Source organism: Oryza glaberrima, chromosome 2 (genome assembly GCF_000147395.1).
Source record: "Oryza glaberrima chromosome 2, OglaRS2, whole genome shotgun sequence".
In the NCBI taxonomy this organism is placed as follows: Eukaryota; Viridiplantae; Streptophyta; class Magnoliopsida; order Poales; family Poaceae; genus Oryza; species Oryza glaberrima.
Genome location: NC_068327.1, coordinates 9,525,968 through 9,548,693, shown reverse-complemented (window position 1 = coordinate 9,548,693; position 22,726 = coordinate 9,525,968). Strand labels below are relative to the sequence as shown.

Below are 22,726 nucleotides of genomic sequence, written 5' to 3'. Positions count from 1 at the left end.
GCGCCAATGGTGGTTGCGGCAAGTGCCCGTTGGTGGTCTGCCAGCGCGATGGTGGTGAGGGCGCTGGTGGTGCTGAGGGAGCTGATAGTGGAGGTGGCACTCCGGTGATGTGCGGTCGTGGTTGCTGAGGTGGCTAGAACGTACAGGAGGCGTCGGTCATGCTTGGTGGGCGGTGGTGGCGTTGGAAGGTGACAGAGGCTAGTCCTCCACCCCTTACTCTGCCACTGGCGGCCAGCATGGCGTTGGTGGTCGATGGTTGTGGTTTGGCCACGACTGTTTGTGACGACGGCAACGAAGGTTTTCGATGGCGGCGTCCAAGGGACAGCGGCGATTTGGCGAGCTCCGACGCCCCGTTCTGTGCTCGCTTGAGCTAATGGTGCGATGGTCGTCGACTTGCTTGATGCAGATAAGGATGATGGCAACGGAGGCTCTTAGCGGCAGCGTCCTAGAGACAGCAACTGCCACGTGGCGTCAGTGTCAAGGTCTGCTTGCGGATATGTGTGAATAGTAATGGAGCATCTCCGGCAAGCTGATGGCAGTAAAGGCAAGGTGCATGTCATGCTAGATGGCTCAATGGTACTCTAGGAGCTGCGTGAGTTCAATGGTGTGCGGAAGACGGTGGTAGCGCGGCAAGGCGGTTTCATGGTGCAATATGGGCGTTCGAAATGTGGCATCGACGTAAGGGGTTTTGGACGGCAACAGAGGAGAGCAGGTATAGCAGTTGGCAGCATATGGTGGTTGAGTTATGTAGAGACAGAGATGGTGCGGCGACGGGTAGCATGGACTAGTTCCGTTTCTCCTCTTCCCCCCACTCGCGCTTGGTTGGATAGATTAAGTCCTTGAAGAAGGTTGGATAGATTAAGTCCTTGAAGAAGGTTGAAGCTAAGTCTTCTAGCTTTTATTTTTTGTGTTTGTGTGTGTTTTTCTGTGTGAGATTCAGAGTAAGAACTCATGTAATATTTTGGCTGTGTATATCCTTTGTAGATATAAAGGCCGGATTAATGAAAAATCCACTATCTAAAAAATAATCTAGCTGTGGTTGTCCTTTTTGAACAGATGAGCAAGTTTATAGTTCTTAATCTATTGTAAATTTGGTATCTCTTGGTACCTAAGTACTAGGAGGTACCAAATTTTACAATAAAATTTTGGTACCTCATGGTACCTCCTCAAGGACCGTAAAATTGCTCTTGAACAGATAGTCATGAATCATGGATGAAATTTTCTAAACCTTTTATAGACTGTCGGTGTATGTATCGGCAATAATAAATGGGGACTACGTACGAGATCTAAAAGCAAAGGATGCATGGCGACAAATGTTTAGACATGTTCAGACCCTCTCGATGAGAGATAATACTCTACATTTTTTGGTCGATTGTACCTACCTGGTGTGTTGATCTGTTGATCTGATCTTGTGGTGGAACCAGTCCAACTAGATTCAAGTTTTAGCCTAGAGATGGGTGCTCGTATTTACGGCAAATTATTATTTCAGTGATAGGCGATGTACCTATTGACAACGAGGCACCCATAGTGACTTTGTTAATATCAAGATATGCTGTCCCAATCTTCCGAGGTGCTCATAGGGGTGTACCCGTCAACAACGAGATACCCATGGTGACTTCGCTAATTTCAAGATATACCGATCCAGTCTTCCGGATATGCTCATAGGGATCGGGTGTGGTGTATGTGTTCATAAGGGTGAGTGTGCGCATATTGTGATCAATTGGATTTGTATTGTTTTTCATAAAAGAAACCACAAATGCAACAAACTCCTTCCCCCGCAAAAAAGAAAACCACATTGTCGAGTCCAAATTATAATGAGCTTGTATCGAAAATGAATGGATTTTTAAAATTTCTTCTGCATGTTTTTTTTCCCAAAAACTTCTAACTTGTGCACGGTTAGTTTGCATGGAGATTTGTGCCGTGTGGGGTGAGGGAAAAAAATAGGGAGTGTCCATATGTCATTTGATAGAAAACATCTCTTAAAATTGTGCGAATTTTGGACTATCCGATTGCATTAAGATTCGTGCTAGGCAAACTAACCCTAAAATCCCCTTCCTTTCTCCTCCTCCTCCTCCTCCCGACATCCCCTCACACCGTTGCCCCGTCACGAGCACTTGATCCATGCCGACGAGGCCACTTCCGTCACCTCCTCTGCCCCATGTGGCACTGCCCGGCCTCACTAGCTGGGCGAAATGGGTGAACGGCGCCGGCGAGATTCCCTCCCCTCCCCCTCAGCGGCCGGCTATCCTCCCCTCCCCTTCCCCGTCTCCTCCCTTCTCAAGCCATCGGCGGCAAGATGCTCCGCCTAGCCATCTTCCTCGTCACCGGCGGGTCCTTGTGGCTGGATCCACCACCACACGCCATGTGGACCCCCGTTTTTATAACAGGAACCAATCGTTTAAACAGTACCATTTCCCTGGATCAAGTAGTCTTGGTACACATGAACTCATGGCTGAAATATCAAGTGCACATACACGAGAGTCTAGTATGAATTATTACATCATAAGCCCGCAGGCACAGTCTTAAATCATCGGACCAAGCGGTCCGGAATACATTCCAAAAACAGAAGTAGGTAAGGCAGCGGAGTTAAGGCAGCGGCACGCCATTGCCACAGGCAACGACCGTAACTAAAACCTACTGAGCACCATCGTCTTCATCTCCTTCCTGGTAGTAGGCATAGGGATCCTCCGAAGCTTCATCTCCCGCTTCTGATTAATTTTATATTTGCAAGGGTGAGTACCAACCGTACTCAGTAAGCCATCACAGCAAGAATGCACATGATAGGGGTATTCAAAGGATGGCTATGGTTCCTTTGCGCAAAGCTAGTTTTGTAATTCTTTTCACAAGCCTAAGACCTAGCACAGACTGATCAAATTTTAGTACCAGTGTTCATATTAAACATGACGGTTCTGTCCACCATCCATTGTGATTCCAAGGATAGCTTCCCGCCATTGAGTCGTCATGATTTTCTGAGGATGTCCACATTCCCGCCTCTCAGGAAGTGGCTCCATCAGCATAAAAATCATCATGCAATATCCCATCCCACACAAGTTAAAGAATTTAGAGTCTAGCCAAGTGTAATACATGTCCCGGTGCTCAATAACCGCGAGCACGACTATTCGAATAGATTTGGTTTACTCACACTGCAGTGGATGTACACTTTACCCGCACTCCGCGACTGCCCAACACATGAGCCTTGTCCCAACACATGAGACGCGTCACGGCAAAGCTTTTCGATAACCTCGCATTGGCAGTACCCGCTCCATGAACTTAAATCCTCATGCACTCTAGGCGTCCATGTTTCTAGCAGTGAGAGGAGTTCTGGCGCTCCCGGGAAAGAGAAGTCTCACACACATATTAAATTATGGTTCAAGTTAAGTTCTCTCTCACACACACTCATGGCAGTCCTACCAATGGCGACACCGATGTAGGGCACGCCTCTCGGCCCTACCTCAACGGCTGTCCCATCGTAGCGCACCTGCCTCACTCAGGGGTGAACCATCTATGCAGGGATACTGCCTTCGCTCGGCTATCTAATCCGCTAGGTCTATACCCATTCGAGAAGTACGGTTGTACGGGGGTCGTTTCATGCTTAACTTCATGGCTCGGTCCTTAATTGACCGGGGACGGTACTAGCCTTTCCCAGATACCACCCAAATCCTCCGTCCGCCCCAGTTGAAAACAATTGTTTAGCTTTTATTTCTCCTTTCACAAATCATGTCATCAACATCATGGCAATGTGGCGCTCATGTCTCCACATGCCGCATCTCAATTACCTTCCCAAAGGTAATTGCCCAAGCATATGGCATTTGATAAATATGAGTATGCATACTTCTAGAATAGCATTTCTAAACAATTGTCATAATTGACTAGGGACTCATACGTAAACATGGTTACGAAGGAATAAGTGCAAACAATAATCAAGGCATGGCATAATCACAGGTAGGATGTTCATTATTGCATGCAATTTTATTTGTAAACAAAACAATTTCGCAATTGGGATCAACATGTTCAAAGAATAGTAATGACTTGCCTTGCTCAATGTCTTGCGGGTCTTGACCTTCGCTTGGATCCGCAACTCCCTCGGGCTCTATAGTTACGTGCGAAAATTGATTTGAATTCGGTTAGAATTCAAATTAAAATCCAAATAAATCCAAATGAAAGTCGAATGCGAAAGTCAATTTCTTTATATTAACTTTATTATTCGCGAACTAAGGCAAACCCAATTTCGATTCAAACTATTTTGCGGGTATAAATATTTTGTTGTCATAAGTTTTTAATTTAATCTAACCGAGCATTATATCCATATAATAGGTTAGAAATTTCTATCGCGAGCTAAATATCGGACGGAATCCTAGAAATATTATACGATTTAATTTAGCCTATGACTAAATGATTAAATATAATACACGGGTAAAATCCCTAGTAGTTAAATCCGAATTTCTACCGTGAATCAATTACTTATAGGGATTACCCAAAAATATTCTATAATAATCTATAAGAATTCATCTATTTGTTTAGTTATTAACTACATCTAAATTATTACCCCGAATTGATTTCTTATAGAAATTGCCAAGAATAATCCATAAGTTATATTAAATTTTGCAATTCTACGACTATAATTAATCTATAATTAAATTCCAATTATTTTAAATTTTCTAAACTTTTAACCTCCCTAATTTCTTCCAAATTTTCCTATTCATTTATTTATTTTATTTTTTTTTCTTCCTTTCCCTTTTTCTCCCTTTTCTCTTTTCTTTTCTTTTCTTTTTCTTTCTTTTCTCTCTTTCTCTTTTTTCTTTCTTTTCTCTCTTTCTCTCCTTTTCTTTTCCTCTCCTCCCTCCCGGCTTCTTTCTCTCTTCCTCTCTTCTTTTCTCTTTCTCTCTCTCTCGACTTCTTCCTTCCTCCTGGCGGCGACGGCGGTGGACGCAAGGGGGAAAAGGCAGCGGCTTACCGACAGCGACGGTCGGCGGCGACGACGGCGACGGCGGCGACGCACGGCACGGCGGCTCCGGGGCGACGGCGCGGCGGCTTCGAAGGTGGCGGCGCGGCGGCACGACGGCGGCGGCGCGTGGAGGAGGGGAAGAGGTAGAGGAGGATGGAATGGAGTGGAGGAGAATGGAGAGGGGGGGTATTTGTAGAGAGGGGGGGAGGAGAGGGGGAGGGCGGCGGCTTATGGCGACGCGACGGGCGGCGTGCGGCGCGGCAGGCGGCGATGGCGACAGGCGGGCGGCGTGGCACGGGACGCGAGGCGGCGATGCGACGGGCGAGCGGCGCGGCAGGGCGCGGGGCGCGAGGCGACGACGCGACGGCCGAGCGACGCGTGGGCGCGGGACGCGAGGCGGCGATGGCGATGGGCGAGCGGCGCGGCGCGGGACAGCGACGGCGAAAGGACGATGGCGCGGCGACGGGACGGTCGCGCGGCGGTAGGCGGGCGCGCGGCGCGGGGCGCGAGGTGGCGGCACGGGGCTCGAGGCGGTGGCACGGGGCGCGAGGCCGACGGCGACGCGACGGCGACGATGGCGACTGCGGCGCGACGGGCGAGCGGCGCGCGGCGAGCGGTGCATGCGGCAGGGGAGGGGGCGGGGCTAGGGGGACCGTGTCGAGCAACTAGAGTGCAATAAATAGTGACTTTTCTATTTTATCCCGATTTTAGCCCATTTTCTATTTAAATATAGCCCTATAAATTCCAATTTTTGCATAATTGAAGTTTACTCCATATTTGTGTTATCCTAATTAAAAATTTACCCTAATTTAATATCACTCATATTTTATTTATATAATTTATTTGAATTTTTAATTAGGGTTAATTCTTATTTCATCGTACCAAAATTTAATTATTGCTAATATGGTCGCGACAATATTTTATTTATTTCCAATCTCACCTCAACCTTATTTTAAATTATATTCTAGTCATTTATTTTACTTATTTAATTTTGGGTTTTATTCCTAATCAATTGTTTTTTTTATTTGCAATTTATGAACTCCGAAATCCGAATCCAACAAAATAGTCGAACAAAATCGGCATGACGCAATTTATTTAAAAAGTTTTTGAAAATCCGCATTTTTATAGTTTTGTTTTTGTCGGTCGAATTTTTAAGGTGTTACACGCCACCACCTCGTAATCACAAACTCGCTATGCCCTCATCACGAACACCGTCCATCTCCCTCCTCCATCCCCATGGCTCTGGTGCCGCCACCAGTCCGCCCATTCCACCTTCCACCGCTAGGCCACCATCTCTAAGCCCGGCGACCTCTCCTTTCTCCTCTTCCCCTCCCACCCCAACCACACCCTAAGACCCTAATACATCGGACCTCCGTTAGAGTTTGGGTTGTTGCTGGCGCAGGAAAAGAAGAGGAGGTTGCCTGAGTTAGAGAAGAAGCACCTCGAGTACGAATCGCGGAGCACATGTAGTGGGCCAAAATGTGCAAGATTTAGGAATGGATTTTCTATCAAACAGAAAAATACTAGTGCATGACGGAGAGAGAGAAGGTTAGTGGTTCCGAAAAAAAAAACTAGTGCATGACGCAGATATATATATATATATATATATATATATATATATATATATATATATATATATATATATATATATATCGTTACCTCAGCAACAATGGCTTGTGCATGTAGGCAACATATCCTATGCACACAGGCCCTCACGTGTACACACGTGCACACCAACTAAAAAATGTCACCAAAAAATCTAGAAAAAATCATATACATACTTTCAATTGTACTACACCTAGGGTTAAAATCTTAACGTCAAATTCATTATATTTTAGCCGTAACAAAAAAACAAAAAATCTGACAGTTTTAAGGTTGCAATTTTGTCAGAATTTTATCTTTTTTGTTATTCTCTATGTAGAATGAATTTGAAATTGCGACTTTGCACGTAGATGTAATACTATTGAAAGTACATGTATGAATTTTCCTAGAATTTTTTGTGATAATTTTTAGTTGGTGTACACGGTGTGTACACGCGAGGGCCTGTGTGCATAGGATACGCTCCCGTGCATGTAGCCAACACGCCAAACTTTTTTTTTCTATTAACTACATACATGTTACATAAATTGAATAAATAATTACATAGGAAATTTGAAGGGTTTATAGATAGCCCAAAATGAATTTACCAAGCAGTTCCATGTAAATTTCACAATGGACTGCATATTTCCAAGCCAATATTCATATGAAGGAAAAGAGATGGCTATGGCAGTTGTGATGATACTAATTAAGCAGAGGAAAAACTGGTTTCGGTGGGTGTGGGAGTTCAGCAAGTTTGACTCTGGGATTTGTTAAACACAAGCATTTCCCTGGGGTTGACTTGTTTTATCACTACTCGAAGGAACGGCTCACAGTTTTGGAAAGGTTTACCAAGAACAAGTAAAATCCCCGTGCTTAATTAACCTCCGCGGCAAGAATAAGCCATAATTTTTAAGCCATCAGCTTCGCTTTTTTACAGCCAGGTGCAGCAGAAGCTTCATCGGAGCCACTATGACGTTATCTGCTTTCGTCGTCACACAAAGTTGATCCGGTCATTACATGTGAAAAAAAAAACATCATTATATATATCCTCTTAGGTATGTCGCTATTAATTTGAACATGATGAACAAATCAAATCACAGTGCTCACCGTACAGCGTGAACCTGGTTTATTAACTAGTACTCTAGTCCCTTTTGTTACGTGTGACTTGACAAAACAATCAACGCGTCAACATGGTGATGCTCTGTTTGAAAAAACTGTTCTTGCACACCCATGGTTAATGTTGGATGCTAGCTGCTATTTATACCTGAACGGCTCAGCAGAAGATCAACACCAAACCACAAGAATACACTCCTCGAAATCAAACATGGATTCGAGATCGCCTTTCCCTTCTACTCTGCTCTTTGTTCTACTACTGGTGCTCCCTGTTTTCGCCAATGCGTCTAGCAGAGTAAGCCGCTTCATTTTTCAGGGAAACACGATTTCGATCTTTGTTGCACGGAAATTACTGATATTGATTCTTGGAAACTTAGTTTTTCATTGATTTAATTTTCAGCTCTACATCGTCTACATGGGGGAGAAGAAGCACGATGATCCATCTGTGGTGACTGCATCGCACCATGATGCTCTTACTTCAGTTTTTGGGAGGTATTAGTGGTTCAAGTAGTGAATTCTGCATCTTTGACATGAAAAGGAACTCGGGTTAATTCTTTTTTTTTTTACGGAAACTCGGGTTAATTTTGGGACTTGTTTTCAATGGAACAGTAAAGATGAAGCCATGAAATCCATAGTCTACAGTTACAAGCACGGATTCTCTGGATTCGCCGCAATGCTCACCGAGTCCCAAGCTGATGAACTTGCAAGTAATCATCAACCCCTATAACGTTCTCAAAAAAAAAAAAAGAAAAGAAAAAACCTATTACATGAGCTTGTTGTCTTGCTTCTTGCATGATATTAATGAACTAATGAGTTTCTGCTGCAGAATTACCCGGAGTTATCACTGTGAAGCCTAACACTTACCATGAAACACACACTACACGGAGCTGGGATTTTCTTGGCCTTAACTACTACGAACAATCAAGTCTTTTGAAGAAGGCAGGCTATGGTGAAGATGTCATCGTTGGTGTTGTCGATACAGGTAGAAAATGACTTACATTCTACTATCCTCACTCAAATCACCCTGTCATATAAAATTTGAAACAAAAATAACTTTAATGAAACGTGTTACATAGGGATATGGCCTGAATCACAAAGCTTCGATGACAATAGCTACGGCCCTGTGCCAGCACGGTGGAAAGGCAAGTGCCAGACCGGCGTGGCGTTCAACACCACGAATTGCAACCGGAAGATCATCGGTGCGCGCTGGTACTCCAGCGGCATCCCGGACGAGTCTCTTAAGGGCGACTACATGTCACCGAGGGACCTAAATGGACACGGCACGCACACCGCCTCGACGATCGCCGGCAAGCAGGTGCGGAACGCGAGCCACCACCGGAGCGGCCTGGCCGCCGGCGTGGCCCGTGGCGGGGCGCCGCGCGCGCGCCTGGCGGTCTACAAGGCGTGCTGGGGCACCACCGGTACGTGCAGCACCGCCGCGGTCCTGGCCGCCGTCGACGACGCCATCAACGATGGCGTGGACGTGCTGTCCCTGTCGTTGGGGATTGGTAGCGACATCCCCGGGACGCTGCACGCCGTGGCGAGCGGGATAACGGTGGTGTTTGCCGGCGGGAACGCCGGCCCTGCGCCGCAGACGGTGGAGAACGTCGTGCCGTGGGTCATCACGGTGGCTGCCAGCACCATAGATCGCTCATTCCCCACCGTGGTCTCGCTCGGCAACAAACAGAAGCTGGTGGTATGCATCGTTTGATGACCGACAATTTTTTTTCTTAAGATTTGTTCCGGTCTGACAAAAAAGTAACTTGAGGTATCGTTACCTCACGATACTAAATCGTTTCTGATTGTTAGATCTAGTTGGATAGGATAGATATTGTTAGATCCAATGATCGGAAACAATTTGATGCCGTGAGGTATCGGTACCTCGAGATACTTTTTATTGGACCGGAGTAAATCACTTTTTTTTTTCTGTTTGCAAAAGACACCTGCACTGGTATACATTATAAAAGTGATAATTTTTTGACAACCATCGTCTTAAATCCAGGGACAATCTCTCAACTACAACGCAACAAAGAACAACAGCAACTATCATATGCTTGTCTTTGGGTCCAGGTAATCGAACGAAATGGTCAAGAGCCAGTGATACGAATATTTCTCTGCACTTACTAAAATAAATAAAAATCTTGAGCTAGTGATGCTGATCAGACCATTGCCATTGACACGTAGCTGCGATGAGGAGTCACTAGCGACGGTCAACGTCACTGGCAAAATCGTCCTGTGCTACGCGCCTTTGGAGGCTGCAGCCACCTCGTCGCCGAACCCAGCGTTCGGCACTGCAGCAATCGGCATCGCCAAGGGCGGCGCAAAAGGCCTCATCTTTGCGCACCAGAGAACCAACATCTTCGATGATCTAGAAAACTGCAACAAGATTCTCCCCGCCGGCTGCATGATGGTCGACTTCGAAATCGCAGCCAGAATAGCCTCCTATTTGAACAGCACAAGGTGAGTTCGAGCTCTTGAAGACAAGTTACATCGAAACGGAGTAAAAACTCAAAAACTGGCTGTGATCTGAAATCACTCAAATGTTTTCACATATAATCTCTTCCAGGAAAACGGTGGCAAAGATATCTCGGGCGGTGACTGTTGTCGGGAATGGAGTGCTCGCACCAAGGGTCGCCGCGTTCTCGTCGAGAGGCCCAAGCATCGATTTTCCTGGCATACTCAAGGTAACAAAGACCATGACCTTGACATGGATGAATGTACTACTTTCTACACTCCATATATATGTGAATGTGAGTATGTGACACTACTTTCTGGGTGTTGTCAAAACCTGATTCTGTCCGTGTTCAACAGCCTGATGTAGCTGCACCTGGAGTCAGCATCCTGGCAGCTGTGGGCGACTCGTACAAGTTCATGTCCGGGACGTCTATGGCATGCCCACATGTATCAGCTGTGGCAGCGCTGCTCAAGTCGGTTCACCCTGACTGGTCACCTGCCATGATCAAGTCTGCCATTATCACCACAGGCACGTATTCAAGGCACATTGCAAGTTCCTCTTAGATGCCCAACGCGAGAAAGCGGGTGGCCATTTTTATGAACCGACTCCTATGCGTTTATATATAGGTGTTGGTTTTAATAGGAAAAGCACTATGGTATAACTAACCAAGACTATTTCTCTATTAGTGCAGCGTCTGTGACCGATCGTTTTGGCATGCCAATCCAAGCCGAGGGAGTGCCTAGGAAGGTGGCCGACCCCTTCGACTTTGGCGGTGGCCACATTGATCCAGACAAATCTGTTGACCCTGGGCTAGTATATGACATCGACCCGAAAGAGTACACTAAGTTATTCAACTGCACCCTTGGCCCTAAGGAGGACTGTGAGTCCTATGTGGGGCAGCTCTATCAGCTCAATCTCCCCTCCATCGCTGTGCCGGACCTCAAGGACTCTATCACGGTTTGGCGCACTGTAACCAATGTTGGAGGGTCAGAAGCAACTTACAAGGCGTCAATTGAGGCACCGGCTGGTGTGATCATGTCCGTTGAACCTTCAGTGATCACATTCACCAAAGGTGGTAGTAGAAGTGCAAAATTTAAGGTGACATTCACAGCGAAGCAAAGAGTACAAGGTGTCTACACATTTGGAAGCTTGACATGGGTAGATGGTGTCACACACTCGGTGAGGATTCCGGTTGTGGTTTGCATCATAATCCAAGACTTTATTTCAGATACTTCGTAAAAATTGTTCTGGTAAAAGTAAATACGTTCATGCAATATTACTTTGTACTATTCTTTTAGTTCATTGTCGTGGGTCAATGTTTATTTAATACTATTTATATAAAATGTTTTACTAGACTCTTGTAAGAATAATAAATTCAAGGTTGTCGCATATTTCTCTGTCCATGGTTGAGTATGCTTGACCCTTGTTTAGAAAGATAATGAAAGATAATCTTGAGAATATATAAATTTGTTTTCTGAGAATGACAATTGATAATGTGGGAATGGGTTCTGCTGACACAAGCTGATGTACAAACACACTATATATGGTGATGAGAGTACAATCACTAAACATTCACTCCAGGGAAAAAACAACCTCGGATCCGATACATGGGAAAGTCTTTTTACTTTCATGAATGCCTCTTGTTTTCTCTTATCACTTGAAAGTCATCAAACTTTTTTGAAAATTGTACGATAGATTGATATGTGAGTGAGTGATAGGGTTAATTGGATCCATGCCAATGTAACTTTGCCAAATTTAAAAAATACCACTACTATTTATCATATCAGCTAGATGCCACTGAAAATTTCTAAAATTGGAACCATGCCACTCCAGTCACCTTTTACGTTCTCCTCTCTCATGCTGTCTCCGTTCCCGTCCTCATCACCCTTCCTCCGCGGAAGAAGTCGTGCATCTAGCTAGGCACCTTCGCCACCGCCGAGATGGCCACGCGTGCGCACAACGTCGCCGCGCTCGACATCAAGGGCCGTGAGGCGCACCTCAACTTCCCGGACCTCGCCCATGAGCTGCCTCGCCCGGCCACGCGGCGCCCAAAGACGTCTAGGCCGTAGTCGCACTCGCCGCAGCGGCGAACTTCCAGGTTTCTGCCAATGCGGGCGCCAACAATAACCCCGACGGATCAGACGACGCCAGTCCGGGTCCGCCTCTGCTGCGGAGATCGAGGAGGTCTGGGTGAGCCGGATCGACTAAGGCGAGGGTGGCGTCAATCGCGAGCTGGGAAAGGAGGCTGGAGTACTGGCAGACAACCTTGGAGTTGAGCACCGTGGATGCGGACTTGACGAGGGAATCGTGCTCGGAGAGCTCGATGGGGATGGCCATGGTGTGGAGGATCCCAACGGCGCGTGCAGCGAGCAGGTGGAGGGCGTTGGCTACCGCGGTAAGGTGGGTGCCAGCAGAGAGAAGGGACTGGACACTTAGAGCAGGGATCCAGTGAGGACAACAATGCTGGTGGTGCCGCCACCGGCAGCGGGGTCTTGGGAGCGGGAGAGAACGGCGAGCATGCGAGCGGCAGGCTGGAGGAGGGGCATGCTGGAGAGGATGATGACGGCCTCGCGCGGTGTCTGGTCGCTGCCGAAGGAGATCATCTTGTCCATGCCGCGAGGGCCACCCAGCTCGGGCCTCTCATGCGGGTCGTCTTGGGAAGATGAAGTGGGCTTAATCGCCAGAGATGGGGATGAGGATGGGAACGGAGATGATCGGAGGGAGGGGGATGAGGATGGGAACATAAATGGTGTGAGAAAGGAGGACAAGAAAAAGTGACGGGAGTGGCATAGGTCCAATTTTAAAAATTTCCAGTGGTATCTAGCCGACATGACGAATAGTACCTAGTGTAATCTATCTTCTATCTATTATATACTAAAAGTCCATTTAACTTCCTAGAAACGCTCTCAAGCCGCCACATAACACCCCTACAAACGCTCTCAGGTCGCCACATGGCGCTATAGAAAATCAAAACATCTAGCCATCGGTTTTCATTAAATCTGGTGGGTCCATTGTTTTCCACCATTAGATCCATATTGAAAATTTACCATCTATTTTTTCCACAATATAGAATGTACATCGCTGCACGTATGTACGTCCGTACATAGCAGCCCCTCCCAAAAAGGTACGTACTTTTTCTTTTTTTCTTTCCCAAACTAATAATCCAATTCCATATTATCTATGCTTTTATGCTTTGAGTTATAAAAATACACCACTCGCTCCGTACGGTAGAAAAAAGCATGTGAAATTACTAAATTATGGTTTTACGTTCTTTTTTCTTTTTTTCTTTCCCAAACTAATAATCCAAATCCATATTATCTATGCTTTTATGCTTTGAGCTATAAAAATATATCTGATTAGTATTATTAAAAGTTACTCACTCCGTACGGTAGAAAAAAGCATGTGACATTACTAAATTATGGTTTTATTTATTTATATATTATTTGAAAATTAACGATCAAATATATTATTTTGACACCAATGTCCTATATCTCCTACTTCGATTACATTTGATCTAGCTCATTGGCTAAGCTAAAAGTCTATTAAACTTTCTACAAACACTCTCAAACTGCCATGTGGTACTCCTACAAACGCTCCTAAGCTGTCACGTGGCGCTCTAATAAATAACAGAAAAAATTACAAATTATGAGAAAAAGAAAAACATCCAACCATCGATTTTCTTTTAATTCAGTGGACCCACTATTTTTGAACCATTAGATTAGATTTATTTAAAATACATCCCACGTGTATGTGTATATATATTATATACACACACGTACATATACGTACTTCCATATATTGCTACTCGCGAAAAAAAGGAACAAAATACGTAATTATGATTGAAAAAAAGAAGGATTAGCCATGCCAGGGACCCACCTAATTGCTATGAGAGAAACGTACATATGTGCTGCTCAAAAAAAAAACTGAAAAAATTCTCATATGTATAAACGTGCTACTATCCATGATCGAGAAAAAATAAAATCTCCCGGGTATGTACATACTACACACAGTTCTTCCCTACTCGAATCTATATACATACGAGAAACATCCACCCATCCATAATAAACTTATCTAAATTAGATGTATACAGGGAAAATACTACGACTACATTTGATATTAACTATATTTTCATTTAAAAATTATCACATGGAAGCATTTTTAGCTCTTTGCCCGTTAAACATTCTGTAAACCCGCCATGTAGTACTTCTACACACACTTCTACGCCGCCACGTGACATTTCAATAAATTAGAAAAATCATAAAAATTATGAGAATAAACAAAATATCTGGTTGTCGATTTTCACTGATATATGGTGGACCCATTGTGCGTATGTACCTCCTCACCTATATCTTTTCTCTCCTATTTTCCTCATTTAGTTAGATGAAAAAAAATTTTATGTTAACAAATTTTAAACAACTATACTATCTAAATCATATAGCTAACTTTTTATTGGTGTACACCATTAGATTATTTAGTATAAAACTTAAAATTAAAGAACCAAGTTAACTATATTTTTTTCAAAAAAAATCATTACTTTGGTCATACATATTCTATGCACTAGCTATTGTTCACTAATCCATACATTTTTTAAGAAAAACATCAAATAGATTTTAAAACCTTTTGATTAATAATACACACTTAAATTAGAACAATTTAAGTAGTTTAATTAAAAATACAATACCTAAAGTATTTTCTAATAATCAACTCAAAACTAGGACCCATTCTATTTATCTTGAGAACAATAATCTCCTCCCATCATGCTTTACGTACACCTTTACCATCCCCTATAACTCTCCCATCCTCTCTTCTCCAATTCAATTATCTCCTCTTCTATTTTTTTAACTAACATAAAATAAAAATAATCATAGCTATTGTTTTATTTATAATAAAATAAATAAATAAAAATCACATTAGCTATATTTTACTATAGAAAATTTAAAATACATCATTTAAAGGTTGACCCTATCGTGGCCTGACAACTAAACAACAACGAAAAATTAATTGAACATATGTATTATATTATACTAAATCACTGTACGTAACAAAAATCAATTAAATGCCCTCCAAAACACTCGTAAATGACAATATATCATCTCCTAAAATTCTAAGAAAAACCAATTAAATTGATGCATCCATTATATTTGACTATTAGATCTATTTTATTAAAATAAAATCTTAAGTTGCCATGTGTCACGTCCTATAACAGAAAGAACCTTAGAAATTCTTAAAAAATGAAATACCCCATCATCGGCTTTCACTTAATTCATATAGAAAAATTAGAAAAAAAATCTCCTCCACCTCCTCCTTGCCATCACATGCACACAACACTGTTCGTCACCTCCCTATTTTTTAACTATTAAACTAAAAAAGAAACAACAAATACTGTTGGATATTTTTTTTAGAAACAAAGACCTCTTTTTTTATCTATTAAACTTATTAAACTAAAAGAGAAACAACAAATAATGTTGGATATTTTTTTCGAGAAACAAAGTACATATGCCCCTATGAACGCATACAACAAAGACCTCCTTTTCATCTATTAAACTTATTAAACTAAAAGAGAAACAACAAATAATGTTGGATATTTTTTTTGAGAAACAAAGTACATATGCCCCTATGAACGCATACCCTACTCCTATCAGGACCTCTGAGAGATAAGACCGACATATTTTGAGATTGACGAAGTCACCACGAGCGTCACTGTTGATGGATATGTCGTCTACCACTGAAAAAAAATTCAAGTTTGGGACTTGAACTCGAGTGGGAAAGTTCCACCAGAAGGAAACTAACCAGTTGAGCTACGTTCACTTCGCAATAATGTTGGATATTAAAATAACCATAATTTTTAAGCTACATCTCTGGAATATTTCTATGCCTTTTAAACTGGTGGAACCATTATTTCTAATCGTTAGATATATATATATCGTTATATGTATTCATGGTACATCACATTTCAAAAATATTATTGTGCAATTATATTTCGTCGTTATCATATTCATGTTAGGTTGTGTAGTACCTCTTACCCACTCTACATAATATGTTTATAGATAGACTGCCTCTCAAATTATGTCAATCATACTAGGCTATATACAATTTAGTGGAGCTTCATGTCCCACCCAAATCATCCTCTAATAAACCATGATAATAGGTACGCAATTAAAAAGAAAAACATCTTACTTTTATTTTACACTTACTTTTACTTTCGTTGACATGTTTTCTAAAGAAAATAAGTTTACCTTCTTTTCAAAAGATGAAGAAGATTATAAATAATTGTTTATAGATATTATTTAAATATGTTATAATAGAAAGCTAATAGGTTAGAAAATTGTAAAAGCAATTAATGCCGATGAAAACAATTTGGGAGAAATCATGGCAGATGTTCTCCGGTTAATATTTCGCTCTTATATGTATCTCAAACCTATTATCATACGACACATGCCCGCGCGGGCTACCTTCCTAGTTAATTGAAAAGTATTATTAGTGGATGGATAGTTAAGTATAAAGCAAAAAAAACTTATCGATTTATGAATCAAATTAGGCAAAATGGTATGAACCTAATTTATTTTGAAATAAATTTTAAACTCTAGAAATCAACTTTTTTTTAATGGAGGGAGTGAACGGATTTGGTCATTGACAATTGGGAAGAAAATTCTGGTCGACATGACAACTGGATTTATGGTGTAGGGATAGATTGTTTACCACCCAATTTATTTAAATCCACAAATGAGAACTGGTATGTTGCCTTATCGCTTTTTATTTTATTTTTATGCTGACAGTACTGTCATGTCATGTGTACATGTGCGTCCCTTCACTTCACTTCGGGTTAAAACCTCTCCGGAGCGAGTCTTGGTGAGGCCGGGTGAAGGATATTTGGTTTGGGAGATAATTCATACCGTCACTAAAAGGGGATAATTCAGATTTTTTATTTATTTTATCTACCAGCTGTAAACCTCCGTGTTTCCACTTTCCACCGTTGTAAGACATGCATGTGCAGGTTACACAGATAATTAATGTCTCCTTTGAAGCAAGGATAAATGAAGGTAAAATCTATTTGGAGAGGCTTCTCGATCTTGCCTTAACTAGCGACGCTGAAACACAGAGAAACATAGAGAAGTCCAGCTACTACATGGTACTACATGCATGCTTTTTTTTAATATACATGTACGTCTTTTTCCACTTCAAACAAAGTTTTCTCTCAAATTACTTATCCGATCTACAATCCAATTACACCATTGTGTTCGTTACAATTATATCTTTACAATAAGATCTTACATGATTATAGTACGATGAAAAAATATTTATATTTGTAAATTACTTTTATTATATATGTAAGTTACTTTTATCATATATATATATATATATAAGTTACTTTTAGAGTTGACTAAATTACTTCTTAGACATATAAAAGTAAAAATAGAGTCTAAAAGTAATTTACATATATTATAAAAGTAAATTAAAACAAAATGGAAGTAATTTTGTCACGACATTAGAAATAAATTCATTGTAGGGATAAAAATATGACTTTATCTAAAAATTAAATTTAATCAGCACAGATAAACACACATAATTTAACAATTTTTAAAAGTAACTTCAATGTTAATAATTGGAAGTAACTTTTGCATGGTTCAAAAGTAAATCCCTATAAATCTGTTTAATCATCGATTGTTTTTTTCTTTTCATTTTTATTTTTTATATAAAATGGGAAAAGAAGATACTATTGTATTTTTCAAGTTGAAAGGAGATACTAGATGGAGTACAAACTAGCTACCACTAGCTGTGTAGTCACATCTAATTAAAAAAAGACATTCATTAAAGTTACTTTCTTTTTGTTATAAGTTACTTCTATAATATATGTAAATTACTTTTAGACTTTATTGAATTTACTTTTTCATGTCTAAGAAGTAATTTAGTGAAATCTAAAAGTAATTTAGATATATTATAAAAGTAATTTATTATTTTTCATCAGAATATAATCATGTGAGATCTTGTTATAAAGATTTAATTGTTACAAACACAACGGTGCAATCGGATTGTAGATCGGATGAGTAGTTTAAGAGAAAATTGTATTTGAAATATAGGTGGATAATGTCTCGCATAGATGGAAAACTAGCTACCGCTAGCTGTGTAGTCACGTCCATAAATGAAGGATGTTTTAGGATTTGAAATCTATATATATAAGAAAATTTCGTAAGTGCCCATTCGTTTTGAAGAAAGAATTGGACATAATTGAATCATATGAAATTGTTTAGTAATACTAAACTAATACTATATACATACTATTTTTCAAAAGAAAACAATTACCAGGGTATATGAAAAAAAATGATTGTTCATAAATAATATAGTTGATAAACATTCATCTTTTTTTACACCTCGTCAGATAATAGTTGATGACTTGACTGATAAAATAAACTAACTATGATTAATGGTCAATTCTATGAGCCTACTATGTCAGAACTGAACCACTGTAGCATCTTGTTGATATTTTGCAAACAGCAACGTTTTGGCAGTTGTAAGGAGCTGATCTTCATGTTTGGCAGCTGTAATGAAAGAGCAGTAGCTTAGCAACGGTGGTTTCGAAGCATTTCGCTCTACTAAAATTTTCTCACGTCATCTCTGAACACGTTGCAAAGGCTGAAACTTTCTAAATTGTGCTTATAATAACAGGAGTAGTCATCAATCCGTGTATTGCACACTTCAATTACTCCCTCTGTTCTAACTATAATACGTAACTAGGAGTTCAAATTTTATTCCAAATATAACAATAATCCAATATTTATGAAAAAAAAAAATTTACCGTTGAACTATCCATACAACCTCTACCCCTACTCTTAGCACCCAATTAGCTTCACGATAGCCTAAACTAGTCTGGACATATATTTCATCCACCCCAACAAGACGACAGAGTATTTTTACGCATCTTCTTCATACATGTGCTAGAGGTTAAAAATTGTTATATTTCAAGTCCAAGAGAGTATATACTAACATTTATGATTTTTTTTCAGATATTATATTTTAGGTCAAAGGGAGTATATACCGGAATTCTAAAATTTAGATTATTGAATTGAACCGTTCTATACACATTTTACATGATTGAATAATTATTAATATTTTTATTTTTTTATAACGAGCACGAATATTTTACCCTTACAGAATCTACAGTCCAACAATAGCGTGACAAATTTGCAGATGCCACATTCAAGCATACCGTTTGAAGCCATGTATAGACTACAGTAGCGTTGCTGGCTTTCCAGTTTGGTGTCCGAATTTCGTCCAACCTTTTTGCATGCGTGCGAACAAATTCTAATGATTGACACCCATATCTCTACTATTATAAAAACTAGCATGGTGGCCCGTGCAGATTGCGCGGCTAGCATCATTATATTTTTTCTCATATAATAGTAAATATATTTTCTTAATTTATTATTAAAATATATTCCTAACTCCGTTTCTAAATATTTGACACCGTTGACTTTTTAGCACATGTTTGACCATTCGTCTTATTAAAAAAAATATAAAATATGTAAAACTATAATATTTAGAAAAAGTATATTTAACAATGAGTCAAATTATAGAAAAAGAATTAATAATTACTTAATTTTTTAAAATAAGGCGAACGGTCAAACATATTTTAAAAAATCAACGACGTCAAATATTTAGAAACGGAGGGAGTAAAATGAAAACATAATTTTAAATTTTATACTAACTTTACCAAACTACAAATTTATAATATTCATATTGTATTGTATATACGTGATAATTATTAATTATTTTTAATATCAAATTTTAGTTATTTCTAAATTGTTTTCCTATATAGACTCTGCACTCATCTTCCAATATTCCTTATTTTTTAATTTTGAATTTTTGTATTTGTAAATTGTATTTATATAAATATTATTTATTTTTAATTCTGAAATTTATTATTTCTAATTGTAATTATATGTTGTAAGATCAATGTGTGTTTTGATTCTTATTCTGTGATGAACAATTGGCATTTGTGATTATTGGATTAGATATTTAGAGAATATCATCGAAGTGGTTTTGGAGATAATCAATTTTTAGGTGATGATTGGATTCACTGTTGTTATTTTATGTGTCCGGTGCGACCGGGCGGAGGTTGCCGGTCAGACCGGTGCTATGTGTGCGGTCAGACCGGCCAGGCCCGCGGTTTGATCGGCCGACGCTGTGTCGGTTTCGGTTTCGGGTTTTTTCTTTGGATATCCGTGATTGTTTCATGGTTATGGCTTCTAGATGGATTCTATATGTATGTAATAGTGTTGTTTGCTAACAATGAGTCAAGTTGGGGATAGTTTGGTCTCGGAATATGGTTTCTTTGTTTATTTCATGTGTAGGTGACTCGATGCCTCGGGAGAGTATTTACGGTGATGGATCGGGAGTCGGCTTGATGGTAAGACGATGTCCGTGGTGGTCAGATATCATGCGGGATACTAAGGCTAGAGTTGATGCACGTGGTTGGTAAAGATTCCATATGGCATACGATGGAGGTATTGTGTGCGTATGGGATGCGGAGTCGAATTTGAAAGGAGTCCAAATTTGGTACGGTTGGTTATGTAAAGTTTATTTCTTGTACTAGAGGGTTTTCTAAGGTGTTTAGTACTCTTAGTATGAGTTTGGTTCGTGGCTTTAGGCTGCCTACCTCATGTATAAATAGAGGGGGAGCGTGAGGCTTCCTGAGATCGCTTTTGTATCGCTTTTGAGAGTAATAGAGTTGCTAGTTTAGTTAGCGTTTCGAGTTTAGTCGAGATTTTTGTAAGGACTATTGTTGCTGCACTTTGTAAACACAGAGAGAAGCAATAAAGTTGTTATCTACTTTGAGAATTCTTCGATTTGTGTTTCATCGGGTTTCGACGGTCTAACCGGCGGCGCACCGGCGGTCAGATCGGCGGCATCGCAGCGGTCAGACCGACAGGCACACGGCGGTCAGACCGGCTTCGGCGACAGAAGGCGGCGACGAGTTTTGGCGGTTAGACCGGTAGACCTACACTGGTCAGGCCGGCAGCTACGCTCCGGTCAGACTGGTTAATCAACTTCGGTCAGACCGATCTCCTTCTAATTCGAGGGTAACTTTTATTTCCGCTAAAAGTTTTCGGTTTTTGGGTATACCAACCATTCACCCCCCTCTGGTTGGCTTAGTTCTTGTGTTTCAGTCCTACATATGTGAACTCTAAACTCATCTTTCAATTTCGAATTTTAGTTATTTGTAAATTGTATTTCTATATGAGCTCTAAACTCTTATTTTTAATTTTATTATTTTTATTCTAAATTCTAGTTAATTCTAAATTCCTATATGGACTCCATACTCTTTTTCTAATGCTCTTTTTTGTCATTTTCGAATTTTTATTATTTCTTAATTGTATTTCTACATGGACTTTATACTATTCTTCTAATATTCTTTATTTTTGCTCCCTAATTTTAATTATGTCTAAATTGTATTTCTATATGGACTCTATACTATTATTTCAATATTCTTTTTTTAAAATTTCGAATTTTAGTTATTTCTAAATTGTATTTCTATATAGACTCTAACCTGATTTTAATTTTCCTTTTTTTAATTTCGAATTTCCATTAATTCTAAATTATATACCGGCATGGACTCTAATCCCCTTTTCCAATATTCTCTATTTTTAATCAATGTTGACGATCACGGCGAGAAGTTTGAACGGCTAGAAGTATTTTGGCTTGTTGAAGATTTTTGGCTTGCTTTGGTTAATTATAAATTTGGAAACGGTGCAGAGTTTCTAGCAGTGGTGTGAACACACAAATTCCTAAAGCAATGTCTGTTTGCAATGTCCTAGTATACTTCGCTGAATAGTATACAAAACGGTGCAGTGTTTTTTTTTCCTTCTTTTCGTTTTTAACTAATCCTAATCTCGTTCCAAGGTATTGTCCGCTTCCAGTGTACTATTATGCTTCGGTTTTTTTCCTTTTTCTTTTTTCTTATTTTTTTGGATTAATATGAGATTTTCTAGGCCGTGAGAACAAACGTGGAGGCTTCTTTTTCTGTTACTTTAATAAGTTAATAGATTGAAGATGTTTCTATCGGTACTTTGGTACGTCATCCGTGTATGAGTCAGTTTTTAAGTTTGTTCGCTTTTGTAAATATATGTCCGTATTTGAGTCGACTTTTAAGTTTGTTCGCTTTTGGAAATACAGAAGGAGTCATATGAGAAATCTCTTTAAAAGAACTCACATGCTAACCTGAGATGATCAGACTCCTAACCGCAGCTCAGGATTTTCAAAAAGAAAATATATCCAAGAGAATTGCCATAATGAATTTCACCTTAACTAAAGAATATAATAGAAATAAGATTAAAATAGTCTTCATCCGTTACAACGCACGGGTATTTTTTCTAGTCTTACTAGCATAAAAAGTCACGCGTTTGCGTGACTTTGATAACCTCCCTCTCTATTAAATTTATAATAATAATTAGCAATATACATGTGTATTCGGATATGTTTGTTGAATATATTTCCACTGTAGCTATAACGTCATCAGATTTACTTTTTGTTTTGTAATTAACAATATTACCATGTTATCTAATAATTTATCATATATATGTTGACACGACTTGGTACACCTGATCATTCTTTATTCTTTGTCATAAATTACACTTTCT

At 40.1% G+C, this 22,726-nt stretch overlaps 1 protein-coding gene across 1 annotated transcript; it reads left to right on the top strand.

The window, feature by feature from the left end:
* The first annotated feature begins 7,835 nt into the window (after positions 1 to 7,835).
* LOC127763755 (subtilisin-like protease SBT3.3) lies at positions 7,836 to 11,330 on the top strand. The gene is made up of 10 exons (XM_052288549.1): positions 7,836 to 7,931; positions 8,037 to 8,128; positions 8,246 to 8,343; positions 8,463 to 8,618; positions 8,713 to 9,332; positions 9,639 to 9,706; positions 9,821 to 10,096; positions 10,203 to 10,320; positions 10,448 to 10,619; positions 10,783 to 11,330. Exons 1-10 carry the CDS (start codon positions 7,848 to 7,850, stop codon positions 11,328 to 11,330), a joined length of 2,232 nt encoding a protein of 743 aa, XP_052144509.1. The 5' UTR covers positions 7,836 to 7,847.
* The last annotated feature ends 11,396 nt before the right edge of the window (positions 11,331 to 22,726 follow it).

What these genes read in the sequence shown, in the direction of transcription:
- LOC127763755 (XM_052288549.1), top strand. Translation starts at nt 7,848, where the DNA reads ATGGATTCGAGATCGCCTTTCCCTTCTACTCTGCTCTTTGTTCTACTA. An exon ending in TCCTATTTGAACAGCACAAG is followed by an intron (nt 10,097 to 10,202) that starts GTGAGTTCGAGC and finishes AATCTCTTCCAG; the next exon opens with GAAAACGGTGGCAAAGATAT. An exon ending in ATTTTCCTGGCATACTCAAG is followed by an intron (nt 10,321 to 10,447) that starts GTAACAAAGACC and finishes CGTGTTCAACAG; the next exon opens with CCTGATGTAGCTGCACCTGG.